The sequence below is a fragment of the Neolamprologus brichardi genome, chromosome 9, assembly GCF_056152115.1.
Source record: "Neolamprologus brichardi isolate AB-2024 chromosome 9, ASM5615211v1, whole genome shotgun sequence".
Lineage (NCBI taxonomy): Eukaryota > Metazoa > Chordata > Actinopteri > Cichliformes > Cichlidae > Neolamprologus > Neolamprologus brichardi.
In genome coordinates, this window is record NC_142112.1 from 34455204 (window position 1) to 34469429 (window position 14226).

Here is a 14226-nt window from a genome sequence, read left to right on the forward strand (position 1 = left end):
TTAGATATTGGTCTAAAGTTTTCAACAGCGTTTGTATCTAGCCCAGGTTTCTTAAGAAGTGGTTGCACAATTGCATCTTTGAAATTCTTTGGAACCACACCTGAAGTAAGGCTGCTATTTAAAATGGTTAAAATAGTTGGACCTATGGTAGAAAAAAACGTCTTTCAGAAAAAGGGGAGGGATAGGATCATAAGGTGGGCCTACAGGCTTTAAATGATCCACCACCTCCTGTAGCTGAGCAAGAGTAACCGACTCAAACTGTTGAAAGACAGCTGAGCAAATTGGAAGATCAGAGGGGATGTGGGCAAAATAATCCGCGCCCTAGCCGAGGCTACCTTGTTTATAAAGAAGTGCAGAAACTTTCCACACATTTCAAGTGAAGGCTCAAAACTAAGAGCAGAGGGAGGGCTTAAAATAGTTTCAATTGACTTAAACAATATATGTGGTTTCTGATAATTCACCATAATAATGTTTGCAAAGTGTTTCCGCTTTGCTTCTTTTATTGTAAGCTGATATAAGGCCCAGTGCTCTCTTAAACTTTGTAAAGAGACCTGTAAGTTATCTTTTTTCCATCTCCGCTCAGCCCTACGACATTCACGCCTCGCAGCACGGGTTTCGTCGCTCAACCAGGGTTCAAACTTAGTCTTAGGATGCTTCATTTTTAGAGGGGCAACAATATCCAAGACAGTCTGACAAGTGGTATGAAACCAAAAACTGAGTTCCTCTACGTATTGGAGTGTCTCAGGAATGGAGAACTGATTATAGTAGGTGGAGAACCGTGCTGCCGTGGAAGAATTTAACAAACGAGATGTCTTTGCAGGGACATGCCCCCTGAATTCATTTCTAGATAAAGAGATGTCAAACAGAACCGGCATATGGTCTGAGAAAACAGGATCGGAGACTTTCAGATTAAAAACAGGCAATGAGTGCGCTAAAACCAGATCGAGAGTGTGGCCACCCTTTTGCGTGGGTGCAGACACACATCGAACTAAATTAAAAGAATCAGTAAGATTCAAAAAGTCTTTAACCATGGGCTTATCTGGACAGCACACATGAATATTAAAATCCCCAACAATAAGAAAGGAGTCATATTTTATCGTGACTTCAGTTAGAAATGCAGCAAATTCCTTTATAAAATCCTTACTGTATTTTGGAGCCCTGTATATTATTCTGCACAGTACGGGGGGAGAACAGGCTATTTCAAACAGTAACAGTTCAAAACTGGAAAAATAAAATTCCAATGAAACCTGCTTGCACTTGTAGCGATCTCTGAAGATAGTAGCTACTCCTCCACCTCGACCAGATCTGCGTGGGACATTAAAATAGCAGCAGTCTGAAGGCAAAAGTTCTGCAAAGGCGCTGGAATCACCAGCAGTTATCCACGTCTCAGTTAAGCAGAGAAAGTCCAAGTAGTGTGACAAAAAATATTCCTTAAGGATAAAAGTCTTATTTGATACCGATCTGACATTTACCAGGCCAAATTTGGCCGGAGTTGAATAGTCACTAGACTTAGAAGCTCGCACAACATAACGCAGGTTTTGCTTACTCACTCCGCGCCGCCGTGGACAGGGAGGCAGGGAGCGGCCGGGCGGGAACAGCCCAGAGCCAGCGAGCGGCACCAGACACGCATAGGACGGCCTACGAAGATGCCAGGGAAAAGGGGGGTGACAGGCAACGCCAGGGACAGCACAACCAAACGCCAGACAGGCCTTCAGTTTCACCAATCTCCCACTCCTTTTGCCGCGACGGCGGCCCCGCTTCCGCAGAGACGGCACAGGTACACGGAGCAGGTGAGTAGGAACCAACGACAGGAGTGGAGGCGGTATTTTGTGTGCATTTCCCAGTCTACACACCGGCGTATTGGGAGATAGTCGAAGATCAAGTAAAACTTGGCGATCATAGACCAGCAGGGAGTCGACATCATAACAAAATAAAAACATTAAAACAGAAACTTGGAGGAACAGACGGCAAGCCATACACATCGGCGCCATCTTGCCATCAACTATGTGTTATATGATTTATTTATTACATTTTATGTGGAGTGAATAAATAAAAGTATATTTACCATGGCCCCTAGAGACAAAGCACGCACAAACTTCAAAACACGTACGAACTCTGAAACACGTACAAACTCAGAAGCACGTACAAAACACGACAGAAGTGCTCCAGGATGCTAGGCGCAGTGTTGAGCTTTTGTTACCTAGTGGCTACACAAGCCAGCAACAGGTAACAGGTAAATGAACTTTTTTTTTTTAATTATTTGAATATATATGAGTGCTTGTGTATAAATACACAAACAATACACACATGCTTTCAATTGTGTAATTTAAGTGATCTAGGTAGCTCTGTTTTGGAAGTTCAGTTAACGCTAGAAATGTGTTTTGGAGTTTGTACATGCTTTGTCTCTAGGGGCAACCGTATATATTTATATATAAACATATAGAAATAAAACCACTTTTTTTTTTACATTAGTAGTTCCTTTTCTGCATAATTTTATATTATTGTTAATAATTAATTAGCCGGTTCGGAGCTGAAAGAGCCGGCTCTTTTTAGTGAGCCGAGCCGAAAGAGCCGGTTCTCTAAAAAGAGCCAGAAATCCCATCACTACTGGTAAGCTATAGTCCTTTTTCCTTTGGGAAGGTACCATCTGTGCAGTGTGCAGTTCTGTTGAAGAAAGATGTTGAATCTATTTAATTATTGTAGAAACATAATTGATTATTTCTGTGCATTTGATTTACACATGCATTAAATTAAAGTTGATTATGTTGATTAAGCATCATGAGGTGGAGGGCGGAGGTGGTTCTAGGAGATTTTTGCTGGGAGTTGGCAACTCTATTAGTTAGGTTGTTTAATATTTCTGCTAAGTACTCTTTAAAATACCAGAATAGGAAGGATGGTGCAGGTTTAAGTTCATTAGATTGATGTGTGTTGCTGAACTATAAAATATTTGAATAGAATAGAATAGAATTGAATTCAACTTTATTGTCATTACACATGTCACAGGTACAGGGCAACGAAATGCAGTTTGCATCCATCCAGAAGTGCTTTAGCCATGATATAGATATATTACAATATATATTAGCAATAATATAGATATGTAAGTATATTACAGAAATAGATCCAGGGCTCGCAAAATTTCAAAATCCCTGGTAGCCCTTTGGGCAGAGACTCTTCAATTTTTGGTAGCCCAAAATAAATTTAAGTAGCCCAAATAAAAAAGAGCAATTTTTTGATTGATGTTTTGTTTCCTGTTTTGTTTCCTTTAATATTACACATTAAAGTATAATATTGTAACAGAAACAAAACATTAATCAAAAATTGTTGAAACACAAATTACAACATTGTATAAAAATTACAATCATCAACTCAAATACATGGTTCTAATTGAACAGAAATTTCTATGAACTTGTAAGAACTGTGTAGAACATGAATCAGTCTGTGTCAGATCCTGAATTTGAAATTTCTACTGAAGTCACGGGTAAGAGGCAAGAGGAACCAAGATCTAGGCCATTTGCTTTTTGAAGTTTGCAAAGACTGCTAAATTGTGCCAGTGGTAGTTCACTCTTTGCAACATAGTACGCTGTTTTAAACTGATTTTTCAGATTTATTTTTAGTATGTTATTTGCAATTGGTGTTTGTTCTGGGAAAGATATTGCAGACTGAGCAATAATGCATTTCTTGCATTTCTCATGGGTTCTAATGGGGGCCTTTCTTAAAATGACTGGTCCCAGTAACAAAGGCGCTTGTCGACTCAGAAATTGAGGGAAAACCAACAACACGCCCGGCAGAACATTATGTTATTTACACGGATGCACATAAGTGGTCCACATGTGTGCATTCGCTGTCAAAATAAAGACAGATAAGAAGTTGCAACGCACGTTTGCGTCCATATAAAAGGCAGTGTTTTTGTCCGCTAGAGTGGGATTTTTACGGCACATTCTGCACCACATCTCTGTGCGTTCATCATTTGTTTGAAGCCAGCTCACCTCCTGCAACCACTTTTCCGAGAATACGCGCTTTTGTGGTTCGGACTCCTTCTGACATTTCTTTGGAGGTGGAGGAACACCAAAGTAATTGCTTAAAGGAGCTTGCTTCTTCAAAATCTTTAAGAGTTCTAAACAAATGTCTGTCCTCCTCCAGAAAATCCTATGTACGCAAACACGCGTTGCAACTTCTTATCTTGTGCGCGTTTTTTATTTTGACAGCGAATGCGCACCTGCGGACCACTTATGTGCAGCCCTGGTTATTTAGCTTGTCATATTGCAGCCACAGAAATTCTTTTGTCCATGAAACCATAAAGCTGCACTTTCTTTTTGCCTTATAGTCAGATTTGCCATAACTTTTCCGTTTTGTGGTAAGCTTTTCTTTGGGTGTCACTTCTTCACCCTGACCTGTCTTATTTGGCTCAGCAGAACTAAAATATATATCCTTCTGCTTTTATTGCTGGGGTGGCTGTAGCTCAGGTGGCAGAGCAGGTCAACCACTAATCAGAAGGTCGGTGGTTCGATCCCAGCTTGCCTCCTGGCTGCATGCCAAATATCCTTGGGCAAGATACTACCTCTGTCAGGGCAGCTGTGGCTACAATGTAGCTTGCCATCACCAGTGTGTGAATGTGTGTGTGAATGGGTGAATGACTGAATGTAGTGTGAAGCTTTGGGGTCCTTAGGGACTAGAAAAGCGCTATACAAATGCAGGCCATTTACCATTTATACACGCACTCACATAACGCTCAGCGATTCTCTGCGCGATCAACCTCTCACATGTTTAAGCTTGCTGCTTAATTGCGCACCAATCAGAGGAATTGGTGCGCAAATTATTGTCACTCACCAATCAGTGCTGTCGCTCTCTATACATAGTTCGCGCGATTGCAAAGTGAAAGCAAAAAACAAGCGCAAATTCAAACACGATTTCAATATGTCACATATTGACAGTGGCTCACCGATGCCAATGACATAATTACCCAGCTACATTTCTGAAAGAATGCAAAAGCATTGACATATATTTTTCCTTCCTATGACAGCCCGACGGGCAGGGCAGAGATAGATTTTGGTAGCCCGACTGGCAAAATCGCTAGCCCTGGGACGTCGGGCTAGCGATTTTGTGAGCTCTGGGGTCTATTGTGGTATGTTATAATGTACACGGTATAAAGTATGTTAGGAATATGCTATAACTATAAGTATGTACAGGCTGTGGTGAGTACAAGCTATGAACAGGATATAAATATGAAAAACTATACAGAATATGAAATAAAAAAACTATGCAGAAATATGAGATATAAAGCTATACAGAAATGGGAAATATACAGGTTATAAACAGTTGTAGAATTAAAAATTATCGTATTTTACAGAATGATTATTTATACAGAATTATACAGTGGTGCAGTTAAGATAAGTGAGATATGTGGATAATTTCTACAGAGGTTATATAAAGTGTTAGTGGTTGTGAGTGGTGGTTCAGTCCATGTTATTATGTGTGTTTGAGGGTACAGTTGTCCATTGTGTGTGTTTGTAGGTGGTTGTGGGTGTGTGTATGTTCAGTCCATGTTATTATTGTGTGTTTGAGGGTACAGTTGTCCATTGTGTGTGTGTGTGTGTAGGTGGGTGTGTGTATGTTCAGTCCATGAGTTTAACGTGGGTCAGATGTCAGGAGGCAGAGTTCAGGAGTCTGACAGCTGTGGGGAAGAAGCTGTTCCAGTACCTGGTGGTCTTAGTCCGGAGGCTCCTGTAGCGCCTCCCAGAGGGCAGAAGAGTCCACGTGATGGGGGACTGGGCTCTTTGATGATTTTCCCAGCCCTTTTCAGACACCGCTTCCTGTAGATGTTCTTTATGGCAGGAAGTGGTGCTCCGGCGATGCGCTGGGCAGTTTTCACAACCCTCTGCAACGCCTTCCGGTCCGAGGCAGAGCAGTTCCCATACCAGACTGTTATACAGTTGGTCAGGATGATCTCGATGGTGCAGCGATAGAAGTTCTCCAGGATGTCTGAGGACAGGTGGTTCTTCCTCAGAGTCCTCAAGAAGAAGAGGCGCTGGTGAGCCTTCTTGACCAGCTTGGAGCAGTTGGTCGTCCAGATGAGATCCTCGGAGATGTGGACTCCCAGGAACTTGAAGCTGCTCACACGCTCCACAGCCGTCCCCTTAATGTAGATGGGTGGATGTGGGTCAGCATTCCTCCTGTAGTCCACGATGAGCTCCTTGGTCTTCTCGGGGTTAAGCAGCAGGTTGTTTGTGTCGCACCACTCAGCCAGACGATCCACCTCCTCCCTGTAGGCCTCATCGTTGTCACTGATGAGGCCAATCACCGTAGTGTCATCTGCAAACTTAATGATGGTGTCAGAACCATCGGCAGGTCTGCAGTCGTGGGTGAAGAGGGAGTAGAGGAAAGGGCTCATTTGGTATAATGGAATAGCTTTAGTGTCTTGTTTTTAAAACTTGAGTATGAACTTATACAAAATGCAGCAAGATATTTATTTAAAAAACAGTTTTATTGATTACAAAAAACGCTATATCGCATTCATATCGGTATCGGCAGATATCCATATGATATCGGAATCGGTATTGGACATTAAAAAGTGGCATCGTGCCATCTCTAATACTAATATCGATAAAATGCATTATCAACTTTCTTGGCTTCCTGTACAGGCTAAAATATTCTATGGCTCACTTGTAGTTATAAAGAACGCAATACTGTTAAACACACCATATTTATTTCTGCTCAGCTGCAGTATCCAGATGAAATACATAATGATATTACACGATTTTCAACAAACTGCAATTTAGTAAATCCTCGAGTTAAAAGTAACTTTTTGTAAAACTGTTATATTTAGAGCAACTTTCAAGTGGAATAAATTGCCTCATAAAATTAGAGAATTAGCAACTATTCAAAACTTTAATGAACATTTAAAAGCCGATTTACAGAACTTTTAGTTGTTGTAATATTGCAAGAGGTGATTTGTTTTTGAGATTTGTGTAATGTGCCTCAATGTTATTGATATTATTATTATTATTATTATTATTATTGATTGCTTATATTTTAATTGTGAAACGTCACTGTGGATTTAAGAGCCAAATTATGTGGATATCTTGAATCCACTTTATTGTATAATATTTTATGTGATTGTATTTGACGGACGACGAGCAACATCTGTTTGTGGAAGCTAATGGGGTTCCTTATGAATAAACAAACATAGGATTTATTATCACTGAATAATTATGTATAAATCTATACAAATTATAGAAATATGTATTACAAACAACAACTGTGTGTGTGTGTACAATCAGGAGGGATGGGCATGATTTTAGTGTTTAAACAGTCATGAATTATTTTTAACACCAGGTTGGATGTAATGTGTTAGAACTACCAGCAGGTGGGGATAAGAGACCTTTAAGGTGTTTGGTGCCACACTCCACCTTCAGGTTTAAAACTAGTGTTAATGGAGGGAGTTTGAAGGTTCAGTTTGTTCCACGACTGCATTTCACTCACTGGCTCTGTTTGTATCTCTGTCACTGCAGGACCAACATGGAGCAAGAAGTCAGCGCTCTCAGGAGGCCGACAAACCTCACAGAAGAAAGAGAGAGAAAACATACAGCTGTGACGAGTGTGGGAAGGGTTTTACTTTGAAGGCTTCACTAAAACAGCATCAGGTCATCCACACTGGAGAGAGACCGTTCAGCTGTGACTTGTGTGGAAAGTCTTTTTCCAGGAAGCCTTCCCTAAAACAACACCAACTCATCCACAGTGGAGTTAAAGCGTACAGCTGTGATCAGTGTGGCAGAGCTTTTACTCACAGTAGCAGCTTACAGAGTCATCTAGTTACCCACTCTGGAATGAAGGCATACAGCTGTGAGATTTGTGGAAAAACTTTCAGCTGGAGAAGAAGCCGAAATAGACACCTACGCATTCACACCAGACATGATGTGTACTACTGTGAACAGTGTGGCAAAGAGTTTACAACAGACAAACAATTAGAAGAACACATGTTTACCCACACTGAGGAGAGACCTTATAAATGTGACCTGTGTGAGAAGACTTTTAAATCTCCACGTAACCTGAGAGAACACCAACAGATCCACACCAGAAAGAGACTCTACAAGTGCAGTTACTGTGAGGTATGTGTTTATATTGTTATCTTGTCATTTTAGCCTGACTGTTTGGAACAACTCTGCTCATTAAACTGTGTTAGCATGTTAGCAATTCTACTGCATGGAAAAGCAGCTCTGAGTGATTATTCAGATTTTCATGTCAGTTATAATTTTAGTATTACTCTAGTATTATGGTGGTAGTATTGTAGTTATTGCAGCCCAATAAACTGAGTGTGTTAACTGAAACAGAAAAATGTAATTGGACGTCTGCAGAGATGCTCTTTATTTCAGGCGACGTTCAGGATAAAAATGTTGAAGGACTGACTTACACTGTCTTTGTGTCTTTGTTTAGAAGCAGAGCGACACAGATGGATCCAGTTCTCAACCCTGTCATCACTGTGGTGGTGGTAAAGACTTTCGTTGTGACCTCTGTGGAAAAACTTTCAGTTGGCAAGAAACCCTAAAAATACATCAACGTAGACACACTGGAGACAAACTGAAATACTGCAAAGAATGTGGGAGAAGCTTCACCACATCACGTGACTTAAAAAAACATGAACTGTTTCACAGTGGGGTTAAAAAGCACCTCTGTGATCAGTGTGGGTCATCCTTCACCACTGCAGGTCAGCTTAAAACACACAAACGAGTCCACACAGGAGAGAAACCATACAAGTGCAGACACTGTGACAAAAGCTTCTCAGATTCAGGTAATCGTAACAAACATGAACGTACACACATGGAAGGAAACTACAGCTGTGACCAGTGTGACAAGAGCTTCAGGAATCTCAGCTCATACTCCAAACACAAACAATCCCACGTTACTAATAAACAGTTTCACTGTTACCAATGTGCCAAAACATTCACCTCATTGTCTGCTCTGTGCAAACATCAACGTGATCATTCAGGGCTGAAATCACTCCCATCTCTGGATCACAGTGAATCTGAAGAGACAGAAAGATCCTCTGGTTTCATTGTCAGACTCAAAAAGCTTGAGATCAGGCTCCACAGAGTTCAGATAGAATCATTTAAACTTGTGTTAAACTGAACTGGTTGCTGGGCTGAACTTCGACATAATTTTGTCCTTTTTTCTCTGTCCTGGTTTTGCTCGTCTGTAAATAATTGAAACTCAGTCAAATAGTTCATTGTTCTCCAGCAAAACGTTTTGGAAACTCATGTTTAACCTTTAAAACTCTGACATGTTTTAGCACACAAGGCTTCATCGGGGAGTTCACTTGTGATTGGACCATGAGAATAAAGGTTTTTAGTTCTTTCAAAGAGAGTCTTGGAGCTGTTTGATGTTTCTGTTTTCTCTGAAACCACCTGAAAGAAAAACTATTTTTCTTGCTTTATGTAGTGTGGAAGTTTTTAATGTTTCTTTCATCTGTGATGTTCTTGAATGTATTCACATGAAGATGGTACAGGTGATTACCTGAAGAGCTACTTAACCCGGCGCTGATGGATGCTCCACGCCAGTCCGTTAATCGCCTCTCTGTGGTAACTAGACTCCCGCGAAGGCGTTGCATTAATTTCTTGTTGGAGCTGCGTTAAATCTGCCTACTTGTGTCTAGGTTTCAGCGTCTGCCACCTGCCTGTCCTCCTGCTCAATTGGATCACCCGGTGCATCATCTGGCCCATTCACTACCTCCACGGATTTCTTTCTCACAGACTTCCCTCCCGAGCTCCCACGGTCCCGCTCTAATCGTAAGCCAACTAGTCTAACTCAGTTTTAATGTGTTTCCCCCGCTTCCCGGCTCCTAGTAATCTTCTCCCCTTTCTGTTGCAGCCTCCCACGGTCCTGATTCCGGCTTCCTCGCGTCATTGTTTCCCCGGGTTTTTTTTAGTTCCTCGTTTTGCTCCTCTGGTTTTCCCAGGTCGCCTTTTGTTGTTATAATAAAGTGTCATTTTCTGCTAGCGCTTGAGTCTGCATTTGGACCCTTTTGTGCACGCGCGCTGCGGCGCATGACACTGACAGTCTTGCAGTGAAACAGGGGCCCGCGTGCAATTCTCCACTTTGGCCACTGTATTGTTGGGTGTTCAGAGACAAAGACTTTAAGCTGATTTGAGGTTGATTTTTTCTTTTCTCCACTTGATGGCAGCAAATATTTGCTCAACACTGACCCACCTCCATGACTGCTCTGTTGCTACGACAGACTGAAGATGTGTACTGTGAGGATGGTGTTGGTGCATTGCTAACTTTAAAAGATTTCCATCTTTCTGGAGTCAGTGCAGAGTTTCAGGTTTACTAACACTTCAGTAAATGCTTCAGTTTTTTCTTCTTGAAGAGATTAAAAAAAATTAAAACAAAGAAAAATAACTTTATTTGGCATGATTACTGATAAAGATCTAGAAAAGTTGGAGAGGACAGGGAATGAACTCTAAATCTAGGGATTATTAGACACCACCAGAAGGCAGCAGGTTCTGTAGCAGGAGTAACTGTGTTTAGTGTTTTAAAATGTGAAAGGCAAACTTTTAATATCTCTAAAACCTTCTACTTCTCTTATCACATCCCTCATAGATGTGTCTAAACTCACAAGTAACCATAATAGACCAGAAAAAGAAATCTTATTGATGCAAATCTTCTCTAACACCTTAACGTAGCAGGTATCAAACTGATGAGACACATTTTCTCTTCCCGTTGACAAGAACTTGACATGGACTTGAATTTTCCATACATACTGTTCGTTTTGTTGAGGATGTCCAAATTACCTAGGTAGACCAAACAGGAGAACCAATGGGACACAGCTTTGTTTCACAAACAAGTGGAGCTGGGTACAGGGGGATGGCATGAGTTTGCTTGGGGTCAAGGGTTCTTCCAGGTCCAGGATAAAAGAAGTTCCATAAAAAGGAGGAGACAAGTTTTAGATCCAAATCCAAAGTGACTGCTGATAATGGTGAGAGAGAATTGACAAGTGAGTTTGAGCTTACTTTGAACGGTCAGCAATAATGGGAAAATGTGTGGGTACTAATTTGGCCTGAATGCAGAGTTAACTCTGAGACTATTCTGAGTGCCCCAAAAACCCTGTCAGTCCTGTCAAATGTGAAAGAAATACTTAAGAAGTTAATAAAAATCAATTATAGTTTGTTATTCCAACCAAATAAAGATGCTTTCTGAAGCCGTTCTTCAGCAAGACACCAAATGCTGATGTCAGCTGTAACATCTGGATGATGGGAATATGGGTGCATCACATATCTTTACTTCCTTCTTCTTGCAATTTTTTCTTAAAAACACCAGATGCTTATGGGAGAACAGAAAGTTTGCAAAATAATCCTTTTAAAAAAAAAATTGTCCTTACTGGCTGTAAACCAGGCAACGTGCAAATGTTGTTAAATAGTAACTATCCTCTTAACATAAATCATGTCCGAAGCTTTCTACCCCTTTATATTCAATTTTTTAAAGTTAGTTTTCATATCTAAATAACCTGCACAGACAAAAAGGCATAAAAGAGACTTTCTCCAGCAGGGCCCACGTCCTCATTTTAGGTTTGACAGTGTTTTACTGGATAAAGGTGAATGTCATGGACATGAATTGAGCTGCGGTTTGGGGAAGGACTTGAAGGGGACTGGTGGCGGCTCCTGGGCCTGGCAGATTCCCAATGATGGATTTTTGTACTAAACAGAAGTGAAAAAGTTAAAGAATTGAACAGGTGAAGGAGGGTGGGGCACGTAAATGAGAACGAGCAGCTGGTAGAACTGGGGGAACATATATAGATAAGAACCAGAAGAAGCATGTTTGGAGGCATTGTCCCGCTCCTGAAATTCAGATACTTTATCTCCAATAAAATGTAAGATCTTTGAGTTTGTATGCTTGCACGTGGTTAAAATGCAAAACACTAACACTCGAGCCTGAAAGCAAGGACTGACATCACAATGTCTGCATTCATTTTCCTATTTACAAAACAAAATCTTAAAGCCAGGACTGCAGCATGTCCAGAATATTTGCCAAAGAAGGTTTTGTGAGATAAATGCTACAGAAAAATTAAGAACAGGTTCCCAGTTTGAAAAAGTATTTTATTCATAATTAATTTTAAATAAAAATATTACGCTTTAGGTTACATTAAATTTAGATTACATTAAATAACTGATTTACTAAACTTTTTCTTAACAATTCTACAACAAATGCATTGATTCCCGCTTCTGTGGAACGCCTCATACTTCCACAATCTAAGAACTGTGTGATGAAACGTCGTGTCATTTTGTAAAGTTCCTCTTAAATCACTGTTTAATTTATTTGCATGAAGAGAGAGGAGGAGGAAACAGAAAAAGCTGAGCCGAATAACTGGAGGAATCACTTCTGCTTTTAAGACCTTAACTAGTTCTTCACGCTTCACTCTGGAGAAGAAGGCAGATCAAAGGGGAACAAATCATTTACTCACTGTTCTTCAAGCTTTTTGAAAATGGTAAACTCTAGAAGCCTGTTACTGCTGGTCTGCACAGTCTTGGTGGTTGGGGCCATCTCTGGATCAGACTGTAAGATTAAACTTCAGACTCCATGTAAGAGCTTTCAACTGGCTTTTCTCTGTTTAAAATTCACTTTGTAAAATGTAATTTGTGTTCCAGCAAAGATTTGGACATCTGCTGCATAACAGTCAGCAGTAAGAAGATTCAGGAAGCACATTAGTTTTTTATTCTTTCAGCTGTAGCCTCGGTGCTGTTTAACAGGCTAAGAGTGAAGATTGAATACAAAAACAGAAATCAAACATGGGCTTAGATTATGTGCAAATTGTATAGAAGGCCAGCAAGTACAAAACGGAGTCCTGCTTAAGACTCGTGTAAAAATCAGTTTGCAACCAGCAAGAATGTTCCTGGAATAAATATGAGCCGAAGAATCTAGATTTAATTAATACCCATGCAAGTGAAAGGGAAACACAAACATTAGATGCTGCTTAAACCCCCCCATGGAAATATAGCCCAGTAAGAAGTGACACAGGTACAGATACAGGCCTGTGCTCTTATTGTTTAGCATTCTTGAAGAATATAGTGTCTAGAATGAGGACATAGAGTGGTGTAAGTAGCTACTTTGTTAATACTTTTATAATGTTTGCAGTAAATTTCTCATTAGTAGAAATACCTACAAGGTGAGGCACAAAAATCACTATTTCATGTCACTTAATGTCTGGTAACGGTTCAAAAGTCAGCTTTTGTTTACTCTTGTTAGCAGTTTTATAACATTTTAAACCCGAATTTCACTTTGAGTTTTCTTCCTGTGGGCGAAATATATTCAGTTTTAAACTTCTCCTAATCAGCTCGTCGCCAGAGGAGACCGTGCTGTGTTGCAGTCACCCGCCAAGATAGAAGTGCTGAGGTGGTGGGGGAAACATATCGTCAGCAGGCTGCAACACCACACTGTGTGTGTGTGTAAGTCAGCACATGTCGTCCTACACACAAACATAAACACATACAATCTGTATAATTTTCTCCTTTTTATTTCCAGTTTCAACACAGAATATGGACAGCTTTGTGCTGATCCAAACGCTCAGTGGGTCAAAGATCGTAAGTTATGCTAAAAGAAACACACACACACACAAAGTATTTGTAGAAACAAACTGAAACTCCTGTTTGTCTCTCTTTCCTGTCCAGTCATTGTGAGGAAGACGAGGGTATGAAGTACAAAGTGTGAGGTGAAGCATCGCTGCCTGTCGGGTCATCAGTATCTCCTTATCTCAAACTTTTCTTTGAAATGTTTTTGTTACGTTACTCTGTTAATTCTGTCCACATCGCACTGCATTTTATTCTTGATGCTACATCTGAGTCTTGTGTGACTTTAAAGTGACGACTAAGGCTGGACATCAATCTGTGCTTAGAGGGACCAACTGAGTTCTTTTTTTTTTTTTTTTAAGTTTAGTTACATATTTAGTTTTAAATCTTCTTTTATTCTTTATTTTTTGCTTTTATGATTCCATTTATCTGTCTATATCATGTTGTTTTGCAAAGCTCACTCTGAAAGCTATTTCCAAATGAACTCTGACCACCAGTCATTCAATAAATCTCATATCTTAATAATCTCCCAGAAACCTACAACACATTTTATTTAAAAATTTTAACTAAAACGTGTACAATCCAAGAAATCAGTACATTTCTTATTTTTATCCATTAATGTCCCTGTGTCGCCTGCAACTTTTAACCCTCTACTGCATGACTTTTTAATTTT

The 14226-nt window shown here is 40.3% G+C and overlaps 1 protein-coding gene and 1 long non-coding RNA gene across 2 annotated transcripts in view; both read left to right on the forward strand.

Annotated features, from left to right (window-relative positions):
* The window catches only part of LOC102796336 (uncharacterized), a 15584-nt gene extending 5579 nt beyond the window's left edge, over positions 1-10005 (forward strand). The window contains exons 3-6 of the mRNA XM_087846351.1: positions 7509-8105; positions 8431-9572; positions 9647-9779; positions 9862-10005. Of these exons, the coding sequence (XP_087702477.1) occupies positions 7509-8105; positions 8431-9123 (1290 nt within the window). The 3' untranslated portion in view covers positions 9124-9572; positions 9647-9779; positions 9862-10005. The remainder of the gene's footprint in view (positions 1-7508; positions 8106-8430; positions 9573-9646; positions 9780-9861) is intronic.
* Positions 10006-12430: 2425 nt separating this feature from the next.
* On the forward strand, positions 12431-14077 carry LOC148101536 (uncharacterized). The gene is made up of 4 exons (XR_015719577.1): positions 12431-12569; positions 13322-13433; positions 13510-13568; positions 13656-14077. It is a non-coding gene; the product is annotated as an uncharacterized LOC148101536 (long non-coding RNA).
* The last annotated feature ends 149 nt before the right edge of the window (positions 14078-14226 follow it).